At 44.8% G+C, this 18,949-nt stretch overlaps 1 protein-coding gene across 4 annotated transcripts in view; it reads right to left on the reverse strand.

Annotated features, from left to right (window-relative positions):
• The window catches only part of LAMP2 (lysosomal associated membrane protein 2), a 28,874-nt gene extending 13,740 nt beyond the window's left edge, over positions 1 to 15,134 (reverse strand). For 3 of the 4 annotated variants that reach the window (XR_012647334.1, XM_075007958.1, XM_075007960.1), the window contains exons 1-6: positions 14,967 to 15,133; positions 7,100 to 7,218; positions 3,578 to 3,788; positions 2,569 to 2,730; positions 802 to 1,031; positions 60 to 179 (exon numbers count right to left, since the gene is read on the reverse strand). Coding sequence is in view for 3 of the 4 variants with exons in the window: in XM_075007958.1 (XP_074864059.1) it covers positions 60 to 179; positions 802 to 1,031; positions 2,569 to 2,730; positions 3,578 to 3,788; positions 7,100 to 7,218; positions 14,967 to 15,132 (1,008 nt within the window). In the remaining variant the exon portion in view is untranslated. Of the gene's footprint in view, positions 1 to 59; positions 180 to 801; positions 1,032 to 2,568; positions 2,731 to 3,577; positions 3,789 to 7,099; positions 7,219 to 14,966 lie in introns of all 4 variants that reach the window. The other variant, XM_075007959.1, reaches the window with a different exon arrangement.
• Positions 15,135 to 18,949: the final 3,815 nt, after the last annotated feature.

Consider the following 18,949-nt stretch of genomic DNA (forward strand, 5'->3'; position numbering starts at 1 on the left):
TAGATAAGAGGAGAAGATTTAATCTGAAACGTAGTGCTCAGCTGTAACAGTTTACTTACAACAGCAAAGGTGAAATCAATAAACTTGCTGCTGCTGTCATTCAATTGCAGAGTAGCAGATGTGTTGCCACAGCTACCAGTGACCACAGTTGTCTTTGGGTTGATGTTAATCAAAACAGACTGAAATTAAAACCAAACATGTTAGTCGAGAGGCTTCTATCTGTTCAAAAACAGCATTTTGATGGTGTCAGACGTGCTCCCTGTTTTTCCCCCTCAGTGCCTATTCCAAAAAAGATAAGTCACTTTTCCACAGCATGAAGACTCCTGTTTGGCCAGGATATTTAAGTGACCCTGAAGGCTGACAGTAGTGGACAAGATGGGGAAAAATAAACCTTGCCCATTAACTGTCCCATTCAGCTGTCATGGAGCATATGACATATCCTTTATTTTGTGCATCGACAGTAGTGCAGTTCTGGCAATCAGGTGCCTTAATTTAGGCTCCTTGTACAGCTAAGCAAGAGCATCTGCAGGTCCCAGCCTTAAAAGTTATTGAAATCCCCTGGTCAGGTTACAATATCAAGGTACGCCTCAGCAAGTTACCATTCTAGACAAGTAGGTAGGTAAAGTTGTGGAGCTAGATAGCATCCCTCACTTAGATACATGGATAATAGAGTTGATTTTGTAACATTAAAAGGTAATGGCAAAGTTGTGAGGATCTACTGGTGTATCCACACATTTAAAAAAAAAAAAAAAAACACTGCAGAACTCTTCCTCTTTGCTTTTAAGATATTAAAAACAGCACCTTCTCTCGGGAGACGTTCAGTTGCAGCCCCATCGTAGCAAGAAGACAGGTTTTATCACCATCTTTAAGAGAATAGTTTCCTGGGACTGGTCTCTCCACTGGGTTAGAAGTTGTAGCTGGGGAAGGTGATGAAGCAGTAGTAATAGGTGCAGAAGTTAAGTTGGCAACAGTGGACACAGTGGGTGCAATAGTAGTTTTAATAGGAGGCTTATCAGCATCACATATAGAATCTGAAAAAGATCAGCACGTGACTTCACAGCAACTGCATCAGTGCATTGATACTTTGAAATACAGCCTCTGACAGGCAGTGTTTTTACACATTGCTTTGCAGTCATTTTTGTGCAGGGAGTACTTTGGCCTCAAGTCTACTACAGTCTCCTGCTCTATTTCTTGGCCAAATTGTTGGTGTTTTAGCATTAAAACCTGAGTGACAGAGCAATACTTCAAACAGAATAGCCTTTCCATTAACAGTAACAGAAGGCAAGCTAGTTTTGTTAGTCACTGGCAAAGTTAGGAACAGCAGAGTAGTTACCCTGCTGACAGAGCAGGTGAAGGCAGTAGGCAGAGGACGTTCTGGCAAGGCTACTGGCTTTAAAGAAAAGCAGCCTACAAGCCTCTGAAGAAATGCAGTGTAGTTGCTTTATGTGCTCTTCAGTAAGACTGCTTGCTAACCACTGCCACACCAGCCATCTCAGGCTCAAAATACTGATAGAGGCACAATGACTTGTTTACAGAGTTACCTTGAGACTCTCATGATCTAGGTTTAGTGGTACAATCAATTCATGGAACAGAGTATTTAAAAATCCCAACTGAGACAGCAAATACTCACTTGGAAGTATCTTACACCTTATGTGTTATACAGACAGGCAAGTCAACCCACTCCACTGATTTAGTTTCAGATCAGTGGTTGGTTCACATCATGAACAAGAACAAACAGAGGTTTATATAAAAGTGTTAGTTCTCTAGCATCTAGTCAAGGTAAGCAAAAGTTCACTACTTTATAAACAGCCCACGGTTCAGACCCAGATCACAGCCTGTCTGGATCCAGACCCTGAGGCTCAGGGCTCCCCTCTGTGGTATCCAGCCCACAGTGGGGCAGAAGGTTTGGTGCCCCAAGCCTTGTGGGCTGGATCAGGCAAGCTGCAGTCCACACCTAGATGGCAGGTTGGGGGGCAGGAAGTGGCCATAGGCTCTACTGCCACTTGCTTCAGTTCTCCCAGCCTGTGGAAGGGAGAGAGAGCAGCACTGGCCTTGACAGCCTGCCCATAGGCTCTGCTCTGATGAGCTGGATCCCTGCCAGAGCAGCAGAGGGTGGTGCCTGGGAGCAAGGCCATGTGCATTTGGGAATGCTGTGAAGGTATCCTACACCCTTGTTGCCCAGATCCTGTACCACTCAAGTAGTCCTACACCCCCAACCCCTCCTCTGACCCTGACCCCTCGCTTGCCCAGATCCCCCACCCCAGCCCGCCCACCCCCAGCTCATTTCTGCATCATCTGTCCTGGACACCCCTCAGTTCCCAGCCTGCTCCTTACACCCTCCCTCCTACATAGACACCATAGCCAGAGACCACATCAGAGATTTTTTTTTGGGGGGGGGGGTCTGCTTCTCAGTTCAGGGGCCCCCAACTGATACCCACCAGTCAGTGGCCTCTGACCCAAAAGTTTCCATACCCCTGCTTTACAACACTCAAGTCACTTGGCACTGAAGTCCTAAAGTGAGTCTGTATCTGTATACAGAACCACTGCACGCAATTTTAAGCAACTTACCATTTTGACTAACAGTGCCATTTTGAACAAAAGCCTGAAGAGTGACATTCCAGAAGAACTGAGACACATTTGCAACTTCAACAGAGTCGAGGTGATGACATTTGTAGACAGTATTCAGTTGGATTGGATGCATGGTGTCATTTACAACAATAGTAATTAGCCCTATAAGCAAGAATACAGTTTAACCTTCATGCATTTTAGACAGGAAAAAAGTCACCTTTGATACTTCTGCTAAACGTTCTGCCCCCACCCACCCTTTTCACTCAGCATTTTAAAGTACTGCAGGGTGATACTATAGCTACAGAGCTAACCAAGCAAGTCTTGTAAAAGAAACTGCTCCTCCCAGCAGGATACCTCCTTTTAAAATTCTTTCCAAGGTACAGGAAAGGAAACAAACAAAGCAGTAGCTTTGGACATTAGATATGCAAGCTTCACAATCTCATATTTATTGAAGTGCTATGAACTATAAAGACTTGTATCGGAGGTCAGCAACCCCTGGCATGTGTGACAGTCTCAGCAAGAGCTGAGTTAGAGCAGTATGCAGCAACAGCTCTGGCCCTGCCCTTCCTCCCCCATGCAGCATGGAGGTAGTACTCCCAGGAGCACAGGGCCCCTACCAGACTTTAACAAGCATCAGCAACACTCAGATCATACACAGAAATCAAAAGGTCAAATTGGGGCACTCCGCTTTGAAAAGGGAGCTGACCCCAACTTGTATTGTAACACTAGTGATCTTAGCAACTGACCAATGCACATTAAAAGCAAATCTCTTAAAACTTCCCCATCCATATTGAGGCAGAGAGTCTAGCAGACCGTTACAACAATAAGTGGAGTCTACAATACATTAATAACTGATAAGCACTCTGATTGGTCTACAACAGTGTAAGAAAGACTGCAGCAGAGGAACTGAACAGCTATAATACAGTTAGAGGGATGATCTATTTCAGAAAACACGAGTTTCTGAAGTCACCGTTCAGCCAAACCACAAGACAAAAGTCTCACGTATTACCTTTTGTTTTAGCATCTTTAAAGACTGTGTCACTGGTATTGTAGGTAAATGTGATGATGTTTCCTTGATAAGTTTCATTAGTCTTAGTAAAGTTTACACTCCATGAGTGATTTGCTCCAAACTGTATTGCTAGCAGTGGGGCGTGTGTCTTATTGCCACAGGTGCTTCCCTCATGTGTTACATTGGTAGATGGCTCTAAGGTTGCATTTTTCTAGAAGAGAAAGGCAGTTTAATTCAGACAAATTCTCCTAATGCTGGAGTATTTCCTGGAAAGTGTCACAGTCCTATTGACATGGAAGCTTCCACAAAACAATCCCTAATGTAAACAGAAATAGGAACAGAACACTGCATCAAAGAAGGTTTAAGAAAGTTACTCAATTATACACATTGCTCCAGAGTGCTTACCACTAACTGAAGTAGAAAAGTGCTGTGTTAGATTCAGTCACTAAGACAATGGGAGCTGAAAAGTCTAGTCAAAGACCTTAACTTGCCTGCAAAAACCACTAGCATTTAAATCAGTCGTCTCCAACTTTATGCCCAAGATGACTTCCTGAATTTTAAGGGCAACCCAAGATCTACCCTGCCCTTTCCAAGCCCCGCCTGGCTCACTCCACCCCTCTCCCCTTATTCCCTTTCACTGGGCTGGAGCAGGGGTGCATGAAGGACCGTGGCGTGCTGGCACTGAGAAGGAGATTAGTACTGGGGCAGGTGCTTGGGGTACAGGATAGAGCAAGGGGTACAGGCTCTGGAAGGGGGCACTGGCTTGGACGGGAGTCAGGGCAGGGGCTGAGGCTTGGGGTACAGGAAGAATATGGGGTGCTGGCTACAGGAGGGGCCTGCTTGCCCTGGAAGTATCCAATGCACATCTATGGCCCTGGGGGTGGGAGTGGTCAGGAGACACATGGCTCTGTGCACTGCTCCTCTGTCAGCACCACTCCCTTGGCTCCCAATGGCCACAATTCCCCACTCAGTCTATGGGAGCTGTGGGGCTGGAAGTGGTGCTTACAGCCAGGAGCGCCTCAGACTCTTGCTTGTACTACCTCATCCCCCACCCAGACCGAGCTAGTAGCTTCTGGGAATAGGCTTGTGGCAGGGAGCTGGGGCAAGGAGGGAGCCTACCTTTGCAGCAACCCTACTCCAGAGATCATGATTAATTGGGAGACTCCCCAGAATCAACAAGGTGGTGACCACTGACTTAATACTCTACATCAGTAACGAAAGTGATGCACAACGCAGAAAAGGGACATTTTGCAGAAGTACTTTAGTACAGGCAATGTGGCCTTAACCACACTTAGTTATGGTTTATATGCTACAGGGTTGAGCAGAGCCATGATAACTAGGGCCTTACCAGATTCATAACACAAAATCTGGTGTCCCCCATCGCAGCAAAATCTGATCTACGTGCTTTTACCCTGTACTACACAGGAGAAAAATATTTCTCCAGGTCGGAGGGCCTAACCCAAAGGGCAGTTACAGGGAAGTCACAAGATTTGTTTCCCCACCCATGCAGGGAGTGGGGAGGGTTGATTTCTCATTCAGAGTGGTGGCTGCTGACTTAGGGTCCAGTTCTGCAGATATCAGTGCACAAGTAAGGGTAGAAATATCATACCAAGCCAATCATGCATCTGTGCTGCTGCTGATAGAGGCTCAGAATTCAGAGCTGGGCTCCCAGCCAGCATCTTCCACTAGCCAGCTACTCGTTAGCAGAGGCACACAAAGTAAGGGTAAGTAGTACTGCAACAATAACCCTGTGACACCACCCAGCCCAACTTGTAATTCTAGGGGGTCATAATCCAAAATCATGAAACTGATGGTTTAAAAAGGCTGAAATCATTAATTTTTGAAATCCCATAACTCTGAAATTGACCAAAATGGACCATGAATTTGGCCCTGCCATGATTGATGTATTAGGAAGGACTTTACTGCTGGGGGAATTCTGCCCCACTACACATGCACAGAATGTGCACCCCCTGCAGATTTGTTTCCCCAGAGTGAAATGACAGACAGGGAAGTGACAAGTATGGTCATGTGACCCTCCCTAGAAATATTGTTTCAAATGTCAAGGGCAGCCAGCAGAGAAGTAAATCACTATGTAGTGGGGTGAGACTGGCAAAAAAATCCAGGTAACCCACACCTAGATACTCTGCCTTAGGCCCCTCCCCACTTGGACCCTGCCTGCCCACACCTGCTATGGAGGGGCAGAGCCAAAAGTGTTTCTGGGGCAGGCCTGGTCCTTATGCTGTGTCAGGACCAAGTGCAGTCTCACCACTGAGTCCATGTCTCAGGAGAAGATGAGTGATCTCTCCACTCTGTAGAGCAAGTGCTTGTGCTTTGCAAGGCCATACTTAAGCCTTTGCATTTGACAAGTAAGATTTTCAGAATTTTAAGATATTATGCCCTAGATTTTAACTTTTTACCACTGGCTTCCCTTAGGCATCTTCCCCTCACTATGTGCTTTGTATCCCCAGTCTCACCACCTCTTTTTAAAGACAGATTCTCATTCACCTATTCCGCTTAGTCTGAGAAGTGCTCCCAATTAAAAAAAGAGTCACTAACTAAACTAAGTTGATCCCAGTATCAACCACTCCCTATCCTCATCCCCAAGCGTCCATAACTTCTAATTGAAAAGAATTCTCCACCAAAACTTGTTGGAAGAGTAAGCAGTCTGAGGTCCCTGAGCAGAAAGGCATCCTTTGGCTTCATGTGTCCCCAGACGCTAATGAATTCTGAGCACAACCCACCTAAGTGGAATGCACAATGACCATTCTTTCTTCCACAGCCAGACTCTCCTGGCTCCTGTGACAGCTGCCTTTTCTACTCTATCTTCCTCCTGCCTATCTTGTGCATGAGCATGCACCAAGCCTTCTTCCCAAACTCCTGAACAGTGACACTTGCCTCTATCACTCCTGCACACATGCTCTGAACAATAGCAGTGAAGATAGAAGTAGTAAATAAGTTTTGTTCTGCTGGAAAAGTGTAAGTGATAGATGCACTGGATCAATCCACAACTCAGCAAAATCATCAATTCATGTTTGGAAAGCAATGTTTGCAAATAAAAACTGCAAACTTTTGAAGAGCTGAAGCTTAGAATCTAGTGAGACTCAAAGCTTCCTAAACTACCCCCCCACCCAAACAGATTAAAGCTTAAAAGAAAGTAAACAAGATTCAGAGAGCTTAAAATTACCAAAGATTAGTTTGAAACACTGGGTAATATTAAAACTTTGAGTTAACTCAGAGGACCATATTAAAAAAACAGATCAAGAACATCAAGCTAATCTCTTTTACATGCTGAATACAATTTTATTAAAAATGTAATATGCAAAAGCCATAACATGTTATGTAAGTTAATAAAACCCCAGCTGCCCCTTTAAAATGATTGAGAACAGCTTTTCAAAAGAGGTAAGCTTGACTTACCAGGACTAGGTACAAAAGTAATGGTTTTGAAGTTTCTCAAGACTGAACAGACAAGTGAAATGGACAGTACATCCAACAGCAGAAGTAAACACTAAATTCAGTACTTACATATTCACTATTGTTTGTTTCATATTTTATCAAGAAGCTCATCATCCATTTTGCATATATGCACGTAGTATTGGTGTGATCTTTCACTTCTACTTCCACTGCATGTGATGGGAAAAGCCCTATAATATTATATAGCAATTGTGAGGCACTGATACTTTATTTTATTGTATATTTCACAAAATCATTCATCACAAAATATTTTCAACAATTCTTTCAGACTTGGGTTACTTTTGCTAGAGGCAGAAAAGTTACTTGATTTTCTAATACTACAATTTAGAAACAGCACCTAACTACTGGATTTTGAGATTAAAACTGCAGGAGTTCTGGAGCTTTATCCAATGTTGCTACAAAATTAAGGGATGTTTTCCACACAAAATTTCAGCTCAGCAGAATTTACATTTTGCTGAAAGAACTAGAAAGCAAGAAGTTTAGAAAGTTTGAGCCCAATGGACTTTGTTCTTGACCTAAGCAGCTTGTACATTTTGAAAGATTATGTTAGCCCAATTAGTGTTTAACACTGAAGATGTTCTGTACTTTAGAGAATTCTGTCTTAAACAAGTGAAGACGTTTGTTTTATTAACAATTATGAACTGAGGCAGGGCTGCTGGAGTTTCAACTATGGCTCACAGGCTGCATCCAGCCTGATAGATCTTCTAATCTGGCCTTATGATTAAAAGCTTGGCATCACAATGGAGCAAGGGCTGGCTCCCTGCTTCTCACAGGCCCATGTCACTCCCAGAAGCAGTGACATATTTCCTCAGCTTCTGGGCTGAGGAGGTAGGACATACGGCTCCATAGGCTACCCTCAATGGAAGACTGTCATTGCAGCTCCCATTGGCCAGGAATGCGGAACCTGCATCCCAAACCCAGCCCTGAACCCACTTCCCATGTCTCAACCCCCTGGACTCCTGCCAGAGCCCTACATGTATGGCCTGCCACACAACTGCCCTACTCAGATGCAGCCCTCAGGCCATGGTTTGCTTACTTCTAGGGTGACCCACAAATGAAGAGCCTCTGGCAGAGTGGATAAAATTGATTTTAACAAAATAATTTCAATAAAAATTCCAGATTTTAAGAATTACAGGTTGTGTGTTCTTAAAAATCAGGGCTGCAAAAAGCATGATTTTGACATTAAGAAATCTCATTCACATGCATGGCATCTCTTGAACTGAGGTGTTTTTTTTTTTTTTAAACCAAGTTGCGGGGGGCAGTTTTTTCTTGCTATTTTGGTTGCCAACCCCTGCTCCAGTCCATCCAGCCTAGCTCTCAGCTCTTGGTTCTTGAAAGTTCTGGGCTTTCAACTTCTGTTTCTCAGCAAACAAAAAAACAACATGTGCAAAGACAAACAAGTGGGATAGGACTTTTTATTCTGTGCTTATGTGGTGGTGGACCTTGGCCAAGCACAACAGAAGAGAACAAGAAGTCCTGTGGCACCTTATAGACTAACATTTTGGAGCAAAAGCTTTCATGGGCTTTTGTTTCCAACAACCCCCCCCCCACCACATCATGCATCCGATGAAGTGGGTCTTTGCGCACGAAAGCTTATGCTCCGAAATATCTGTTACTCTATGAGGTGCCACAGGACTTCTTGCTGTTCTCAAAGATACAGACTAACGGCTACCTCTCATACACAGCAGAAGAGTTACTTAAGACATTATCCTGTCCTATATTGTCTCTAAGACAGAGGGAGAGTAGAAGGAATAGTGGAATGGACCACAAAAGAGAAAGGGAAGACATTCAGTACACAGAGCTTCCTATATTCCCCCACACTTCTGCCACAGAACAACTGTTATGGCTTCTGGGTGTACAAGACCCTACCTGGGTATATTTTTGAATCGGTTTCCTGGGCAAAAAAGGAAAAACACATGTCAAGCGTAAGCTGTGTAAGATTATGCTGGGCTTGAAACATCAACAGAAAATTGCTTATTTTGAGAAAATGATGCGGATATGGCTGAGTGGGATCAACTTCTTACTAACTTGAAAAATGATGCATTGCAAAGTGAATTAAAGACTTGCTTGTTAAAACAAACTTACACTAAAAGGCACAGAGCAAGTTCCCAAGCTGCTTGGGCTGGATGTTGCTAGGAAAAAATGTTTATCTTCACTAATTCTTATTGCTCCTTTCATTAGTTAACTAGCTTTTTAATTATTACCTAAGTATACAATACAGAAAGCTGCAGTAAGAAATCTAGAGTTGCCAATTACCACTGTCATTTTCTTTTATATTACGTAACACACACTCCTTATTTTGGGCATCGTGACAAAAGGCTACAAGGGTCTATTCTCTATTTCATGTCAGCACAGCTTATTTTTTCCCCTAAGGCTGGGTCTACACGTTCCCCTTCCTTTCGAAAGGGGCATGTTAATGAGCAGGTTCAAAATATGTTAATGAAGTGCTGCAATGAATATGCAGCACCTCATTAGCATAATGGCCACCACAGTGATTCGAAAGTGCAGCTTTTTGAATTGCGCGCCGCCTGTGGAGTCGGGACCTTCCAAAAGGACCCCCTCCCCAGGTTTTCGAAAGTCCTTCTTCCTGAGGTCCTGTCTCTTGGGCGGCCTGTGATTCAAAAAGCTGCACTTTCGAATTGCTGCAGCCACCATTATGCTAATGAGGCACTGCATATTCATCGTAGCACCTTATTAGCTTATTTCAAACCTGCTTATTAACATGCCCCTTTCAAGAGGAAGAGGAACATGCAGACCCAGCCGAAGGGAACTCAAAACCTTTGCTATGGGTATTTTTAAAAATCAGTGAATTCAACAGAGCTTACTCAAAAAAGTACGTGTACTCTAAGCAGTCATTCAGCCTTTTTTGTAACTTGATTTAAATCAATCCACCCTGATCTGTGCCTTTGGGCCCTTTTAAAAATTGTGTTAAGTTTCTGGACTTGAACTGAAGGGCCTGGATACTATATTTAGTTTCCATTCTGACTCTTTGTAGGCTGTCAGTGCTGCAAGTATGTAAAACAGTCACAAATCTGACTCAGGCAGCACTTGTCTTTCTTGATATCAGCAATATTATATTTTTACTAGCTTGCCAGCTAACCAGTCTTCCAGAGTAGAGGTTAGAAATGCAGGTCTTGCCCAATATCAAGTGAGGTGTTCCAAGTAAAGAGAGCACAAGAATTGTTTTGGCAGCACAGACCATGTTAGGTTTCCTTTCTGCAAGAAGGATTTTACTTTTTTTTTGACCGAGTCACTCTCAGGCATTTCGAGATGCACTCAACAAACTTAACTGTGATAACTGGTTTAGCTCGCAAGCTACCTAGCTGCTGACATGGAAGTCACTTTCAACTACACTGGACTACAGTCTTGCATCGTTTTCAAAAAATCTTTTTTTATTCAGGGGACTGGTTTTTCCTGGCTTTAAATACTATCTGTAAAAGGTCAGTTCTCAGTAGGCCATCACTCACTTCCTGTAAGGGTGACAAGACCTGGCTTGAGAAGTCTTACTGAAGGAACTTTCAGATATGGTAAATTGTAATTGTTACCACTACAAATTCTTTCTAAACAGAGACTACACCAGGTTAGGAAGGTAAGACAGATCTGCACTTGCATCCAAGGGTATAGTAAAGTGAGCGATGAGGATCCAGTTTGGTTTATCCAAAAAGAGTTACGATATTTTAGTTCAAGTGTTGCAATGAGTAAGCCAGCCTCACTGTGCATAGTCCTTTTACTTCCACTCCAGTGTTTTTTTCTTTGGGGGTGGGGGGGAGGGGGGGTGGAGTCAAAAAAAAAACCTCTTCAAAAAAAGTCAGTTAGTACTTGTGGTTTTATACAAAACTATAAACCCATCTCTCCTCCTCCTGCCTCCCTACCCCACTAGAAAGTTTGTAATGCAGGGTTCAAAATGACTCTACGTTCAATATGTATGTAAGCAGTGACTGAGCTCTAAGGACTTGCAAAACCTTGTCTTTTCTATGCGTTCAAGCTTTCCTACTAGACCTCTTATGCACTAGTCAGCTGCCAGTTATTTCCTCATATTCTTTAGGGACAAACCTGTTCCCACCCAGATATAGTTTTTCTTTAACCTCTCCATAATGTTGCTTTCACCTTCACTACTCTCATGTCCCTACCTACAACAGAATAAGCTACCAGAGCACATAACCCACACACCACTAGCTGCTCCCACACATGCCATGTCCCGTTGAAAGTGGCTCAGTCATGAAGCAATTAGAAGCAGGCTAATGGTGGCACCAACATGCATATGCCTCCTTCAAACTGTCTCATTACCATCCTACCAAAGACAGGAGGTGGCATGTGTAGAAGCCACCTACGTGTGGTTAACTGTCCCATGTAGTGGTACCTAGACCACTTCAGAGAAAGAATGTGTCTTCTACAGCCTAAGCTGGCAGTCACCTAGCCTTTAGCTTAAGCTGTAGGGGCACCTTCATGAAACTCTGGAGGTCCCAGGTTTGAACCTGCCTGTGGGCTGTTACAATAGCTTGGAGTTTAGATTACACCCATTACAGAGGCATTTGTACTTTTACCAGAACTTGGGTTTCACTCAACTGCACTTGTTGAGACTGGAAATTTGAACATTTGTAGACTGTCACAGAAAGTTTCACTTTTTTTTTTTTTAAAAACTAAACATTGGGTAAGGATGCTTCATGTTACTAGATAAAGAGAGTCACCATTTCCTGCTCTATGTGAGCCCAGAAAATTTGACAGCACAGTCTTACAACAAGAGGTTAATATTATAAACTTCATAATCTTCATGTTATCAGATACTACATCATGGCATTGTTATTCAAGTCCACAGCACAATTTGTTAAAAAGACATTAAAAAATTCTTAAGTACTGAGCCACAGAGCACAATGCATGCTAGCACTGTAATTACTACATTTATATTGCTTTGAAAAAGCAGCATTGTATTGGGCAAGGCACTCCTAGGACTTGATTCTATTTTGTGCTACTGACCCCTGAAAGAGTCTGCCTCATTTCCATTTTACAAATAAAGAAAGCACCTGATGCACCTTCATAAAAGGCAAAGGTATTTGGAAAAAGTGCAAATGAACTCCAGAATTACCCTTTTGCCTTGCAGATGAACTATTCCAATAGAGCTGAATGGACACAATTTAAAGCAACACCCCGTACACATTAGAAAGATCACTTTTTAAATGTTTCATGATTATGAAGGATGTCCAAGTATAGTGGTAGTCTCTACTCAAATGGTATAGGTTGGATAACTAGTATCACAAGCCAGCGTTCTCTAACCTACCCACCACCACCTAAAGAAATAAATTTGAAAGCAATGATGTATTGCCAGAGGACTGAAGTTATTTGTTCTGATGTGATAGTGGATGCTGCAGAACAAAAGGTTACCATACATCCAGGGTAACCAGACCTAGACTCAAAAAAAAGAAAGAGGCTGCTTTTCTCTGTGGAGAAGGGTTTTCAAGAACTGGGGAAAGGAGGTGGGAGAGGTGGTTTGCAGACAAGACAAGTTGAAGCTCAGAAAGGTTGCTGATTGGTCCCTCCCCTCTGTTTGGGCCACTCCACAGCAAACCACAGCTGCTGTATCCCACTCATCTAGCCCCAAAGGGTTTGTGCTAGCTGCCCTACCAGTGACAAGAGTGACACTGCCCCTCACCTCCAGTGAGTATCCCCCAAGTTCCTCCCTCCCTCAGATGGTCCTTACGTTGGGAAAGAAACATGGTAACCGAGCAATAGCAAGTGGCAGCACTTTGCATTACAAAAGTTACACTGGAATAGGTAGGTCAGTAAGAGGGGCAATGAAGTGCAATTTACAACCAACATAGCTGTTCCAGCAGAAGTTGGTCACATAGAGCAGTGTCCTGATTTAAGAGAGCACAGCTACACTGAGAAAGGAGCTTCTCAAGCTACTCTGAGAAAACAAAACAGCAGTCAGTCATGTAGCACTGTAAAGACTAACAAAATTTTTTATTACGTGATGAGCTATTTTGTTAAAGTGCTACATGACTGCAGTTTCATTTGGTTAGAATACAGGCTAACAAGGCTACTACCTCTCTATTACTTTGGGAAAGGAAACCACACACTACTTTCACTTTGGAAAAAGTAACTATGTGAAAGGACAGTGCACAAAAAGCACCACATAAAGAATGACAAGCATCCAGTAAGGGTTGGGAAAGATGTTACTTAAAACTTTATCCAGCACAGTCTGGACAGTTTTTCTGTTTGGTTCTTTTTGACCTGCAAAACTGTAGCCAAATATGTTTCTACAAGACCACGCTTTAGAGGAAGCAGCTCCTGTCCAGGTACTTACAGTTACAAACTGTTTTAGGGTGCTCTTCTGGGATAACCAGTGTGACATGTAACAACCAGGATTAACGCAACTGTTCAGAAGTCAAAAATGTGTGTTTTATTCGTCCAAATATGTTTGCTATCAGACGAAAAACTAGCTACTTCTCTTATATCCTTTTCCATTTTATTCTATTATCCCTGTGAATAGCTTAATAACAACCATGAAGATTAACCTGATAGTATAAATCAGTAAAAATTTCAAGTGCAACCAGCTAAAAGTTATCAAATTCAAGGTCCTTTTCATTTTGCATAAGACAGCACATATGAAAGATGCAGTCAGAACCATTAAGTCCATGGCTGTCCTCCCTATATAAAAGTATGCGCTTCTATCCAAAACAATAGCAAAAATAAAATAAAACCCTGAAAATTGTTTGGCATTTGGGTGTGAGAAGAAACAGGCCTCTTTGTACAGAGTCGAAACTGAAATGCCACATTACTAACTGCTTTGCTTTCTGTATGCAGGCTAGGGAGATTAAAGCAGCATTTCACAGACATCATGGGTCTGTTTAGAAGAGGCAGGAAATGTTCAGTTAAGACCAGCCCTGAGTTTGTGGTTGAAACTTCTGTACTAACCTTCTGTCTGAAGCTCAGTCATTCTCTTGGGGTACCGCACACTTCCAGTCAGACCAGAAAAGTAGTTATAGAAGTGGAACAAGCATTTGCATTCCTCCCTTTCAGGGCTACCCACCAGCACATCCTTAATGGTCACACAGAACTGGTTTGAACATACAGAATTCTCCCCCTTCACTCCTACAGTGAAAACCTCACTCTCACTGCCCTATGTCCTGGGGCCTTTATTCACAGCACTGCCTGCCCTGTACCATCCTCCTGGCTTATTACATATGTAAGCAAGCATAATAATGCAAGTCCTGCTCAGGGAAAGCCATGACACCTCCTCCCCCATCACCCACTGTACACACCAGGCCTCCAAACCCACCAGGCCTCCCTGCCAACAGCAAACTCCCTCTACCCCAGGCAGTGTTCCCTGTAAGCTGAGCAGCTGGGCTGCCATCACTGACCAACTGATTAGTAGAGCACTCAGAGCCTGCAAGGGTTTCTGTGGGTGGTGCACATACATGCCACATGGTTTGGTGCATATAAAGACTGTATTCCACCCATGGATGGAATGACATTAGAGGGAACACTACCCCTGCAGGGGTTCTGAGCCACAATACCCACCCAGTACCCCACACAGAGTGCACCCTCCCCAGAGAGCCCTGGTCCAGCCCCAACCCACAGCACCCCTCCCTCCCAGAGCACGCCCCCCTCCAAGCCTCAGGCACTTATCACAAGGCACCCGCCTCCCAGCAGACCCCTCCCCCCACAACCCTCCGCCCCGCCCCACCCCACCCCACCCCCGAGAAAATCACCCCCCCAGCCAACCCTCCGCCCCACCCCACCAGAACTCCCCCCACGACCTCCGACATAACCCCACCCCCCGCCGCCAGGGCGCGCCCCGCACCCGGAACTCCGCCGTCCGAAGGACTCGCCCCCACCGCCAGGCCAACCCCCGCCTCTCCCAGGCCTGGCGCCGCCGCCGCCCGCCGCACAGCGGCCCCCGAGCCGGGCCGGGACTTACCAGGGCCGCCGAGCACGAGGATGAGGCTGAGGCTGAGGCTGAGGAGGCAGGAGCCGGGCACGCTGAGCAGCCGCGGCCAGAGGCAGCGCGTCGCCATGCTCGTCAGCGACGGGACTCTGCGGAGCGGGCGAGCGGGCAGGCGCAACGCGAGTGCAAGGCCGGTCATATGAAGGGGCGGTGCCCTCGGCGTGCAGCCAATCCTAGAGCCGGCCTCACCCGGCCTTCAATTTTATGGCTCAGAGGCCTGGGCCAGCTCGGAAGTGAGGCGGGCGGGCGGGCAGGCAGGCGGCACTCCCGGGAAGCGACCCGGGACCCCGTGTGTTCTTCCCGCTGTGTGAGAGAAAGGGGCCGCGTCAGTGGTCCCCAGACTTTTGTCCCGGGGACCCCCGTCACACGGCAAGTCTCTGCGTGCACTAAAATACTTGTCATATATTAACACCGTTATAAACGCTGGAGACAAAGCCGGTTTTTGGGGGTGGGGGGGGGGGGAGATTGACAGCTCCTGACCCCCATGTAATTACCTTGTAACCCCGATAGGGTCCTGACCCCAGTGCTAGAGCCCCGCGCTGCATTTTATCTCCCTGCAGCACGTCTGTGTCTGGCTAAAATATCTGCAATCCCTTCCAGTCGTTCCCTAGCAGACGGTGATGTAATTCTCTGTGCAGTTAAAAGGGTGGCCTGGCTGACCTAGCAGAGCAGGCTTTGCAAGCCGGATGCTAAGCAAGCGGGAGACCACAAACCGGGGCGTTTGAGGGAGGGTTTGTAAGAGGGAGTCCTACTACAGCCAGTATGGTTAGGAAGGGCTGCATCACCTGTGCCAACACTGCTCCTGTCTCCTGTGCCTGCACCTGTACCCAGACAGACCACCTGACCATGGATGCCTCTACCCAGATCCTGGTGTAGTGTGGCAGAGACTTACAGGAAAACCAGGCAGGTGAGACCCATGCAATGTGAGAGGCGCCTGCTGGTGGAATCGCTCAGGAAGCAGGAGGGAGAGCTGCCGGGGGAAGTGGCAAGGCTGAGGAGCATCTGTGTCCATGAGAGATTCCTTTAAAGTGTTCATGTGCAGACATCTAAGGCTGAGCTATCTAGCCACAGAGGACTATTGGCACGCCATTGGGGGAGGCTCTGTCAGAGGGAGGGCATGGGTATCTGGCTACTTAGGGCAGCGGACAGTCCTTCACCTCTATTCCCAACCCACCCACCAGAGCCATTACGCTGTCCTGGCAATGAGAGATGAGGAATCATCCTGTAAGACGGAGAAAGAGAAGTCACATACTCCCAAGGCTGGGAGGTCTGCAGCCACCACTCCCAAGAGAAAATGTAGGGTAGTGGTGACTGGAGATTGTCTCTGAGGGTAATGGAGGCACCCTTCTGTCACCTTGACATGGCATCCCAGGAGGTGTGCGGCCCGCCAGGGACCTGTACCAAGATGTAACAGAGGGATTGCTGAGGATCATCTGGCCCTCTGGCTGCTACCCTATGCTACTCATCCATTTGGGCACTAGTGTTACAGTGAGGTATGATCCTGAGCAGATTAGAAGTGACTAAAGGGCTTTGAGGGTACAGGTGAAGGAGTTTGGAATGCAGTTTGTGTTCTCTTTGATCCTTCTGGTCAGAGCTGGGTGCCTGGGCAGAGACAGATGTATCGTGGAGGTGAATGCCTGGCTGCAAAGATGGTGCGGTCAGAAGAACTTTGGCTTTTTTGACCATGGGATGCTGTTCCTGGAAGAAGGACTGCTAAGCAGTGATGGGGTCCACCTATCAATGAAGAGGAAGAGAGTATTTGGACACAGACTGGCTAACCAAGTGTAATATTGCAGAGTTCTGGGGAACCTCTGAGAGGGTCAAATCAGGGTGCATTGCTTAGAGACTGGGCTACTTAGAGCCCAAGACTGGGGATCCCTTTCTATAAGGTACCCCAAAGCAGTCACAAAGAGCACTTCTATTCGCCATACCGGCTAGCAAGAAGTCATATACGCAATTCTCTTAGACATTCCATCTTTCCTGCATGTGTTTCTACTGGTGGTGTACATCTGCACATGCCTTGGTGCACATAACAACATTTATTCTGCCCATGGATGGAAAACATTAGAGGGAACGTTGCCCCTGCTCCTCACACTTTACAATCTGTATGCATCCAAGTAATTACAGTATGGTAGTGTGAGCTACAATCTTGATTCTGCTCAACTCTGCTGCAAACACTTTAAACAGTCTGTGGCACTTTAGAGACTGACAGATTTATTAGTTCATGAGCTTCTGTCTTGAGCGCATGACCTAATCAATTCGTTAGTCTCTGAGGTGCCACAGGATGGCTTGTTGATGACTTTCTGCTGCAAATATCAGTTAGTTGCCACTGCCCTAGGAAATCTGGGTAATATATAGATCTGTGCACATACTTAATTATACTACCAGAGCCTAAGAAACTTGAGCAGGCAGTTAGTGGGGAGCAGAGTCATGGAAGATCTTGAAGGAGAGGCCAAGGTGAGGAACATGGTGTGGTTACCCTGACGTAGTAAGACAATGGAGGGACTGAAAGAGATCATGATGAAGTAGACAAGATGGAATATCCCAAGAGCTGTGTTTTGTATGGTTCTGAGGGGGATGGTGTTATATACTTAAGTAATTGACATCTAAGATATCAATAATTGAAATTTATGTAATTACTTGTAATGCTTTGTTTCTCCAAAGAGCTGTACATTTAACCAGACCTTGCAAGCCCCTTAAGCACAGAACTCTGTTGAAATCAATAAGTTTTGCTGATGGGAGGTCCTCACATAAAGAGCTTGCAGAATTGGGCATATTAACTAGTTAATTTTTTTCTTTTTTTACTTTTTTTTGCTATTTATGGGATCAACCCAAGCTATGGGTGTGGGTGCATAAATAGCCAATCTCTCTGCACCACTGCATCTGAGAACCATTTATATTTCTGTTATTTCTATTAAAATGGAAATAACAATGACTATCTTCCTTTTTTCGTTCTGAGCACATAGGAGAAATAGCTTGACTAATACATGTTTGTGTTGTGTATATAGAATTTATGGAAAAAATAAACTGAAGAAATTAATTGTACATGTAATAGCTGATTCTGTGTCTGTTTAAGTCAATGGAACAGCTTTCTTTGACTTCAGTGGTGCAGGATCAAGACATTAATTCTAACAGAAGAAGTGTCTGTGATCATTTCTTATCTCCGGTGAAAGTGACTATAGTGAAGTTGTTAGTCCAGGTCCAGCTATCAGGTTCATGAAATGTGATCTCTCAGGCAGATAGGAAGAAAAGAGTCTGAACATTAGAACAGAGGCCTTCAGCTAGATTGACTGTTTTAACGTGGAGCTGCTAAAGAAAGGAGAGCATTCCTAGATACGTTTGTAGCAATATATGCTGGGGAATGCTGCATTTTAGATCAGTTGAAGCTATACTTCAGGGCCTGTAGATTCATTCCTAAATGTAAAAACAAAAAAACAGTCAAGTAGCACTTTAAAGACTAGCAAAATAGTTTATTAGGTGAGCTTTCATGGGACAGACCCACTTCTTCAGACCATAGCCAGACCAGAACAGACTCAATATTTAAGGCACAGAGAACCAAAAACAGTACTCTGTGCCTTAAATATTGAGTCTGTTCTGGTCTGGCTATGGTCTGAAGAAGTGGGTCTGTCCCACAAAAGCTCACCTAATAAACTATTTTGCTAGTCTTTGAAGTGCTACTTGACTGCTTTTTGTTTTGATAGTGTATAGACTAGCACGGCTTCCTCTCTGTTACTATTCCTAAATGTGTTTGTCTTTAAATGTTTCCTTCTATTATTTGCATGCTATACATTCCAGCTTTTTGCCAGGGTGTCAGAACCAGAATGTGAAGATGGCCAGGAGTTCAGCAGAAACAAAAAGGAATCTCATTATAATCTGTTTCGTTGCCTGAGTTTAGTAGAGTGGTAGAAGGGACCAACTCAATTATTAAAACTGAAAAAATGTTAAGAAGATTTGTT

Source organism: Carettochelys insculpta, chromosome 13, assembly GCF_033958435.1.
Source record: "Carettochelys insculpta isolate YL-2023 chromosome 13, ASM3395843v1, whole genome shotgun sequence".
Classification (NCBI taxonomy): domain Eukaryota; kingdom Metazoa; phylum Chordata; order Testudines; family Carettochelyidae; genus Carettochelys; species Carettochelys insculpta.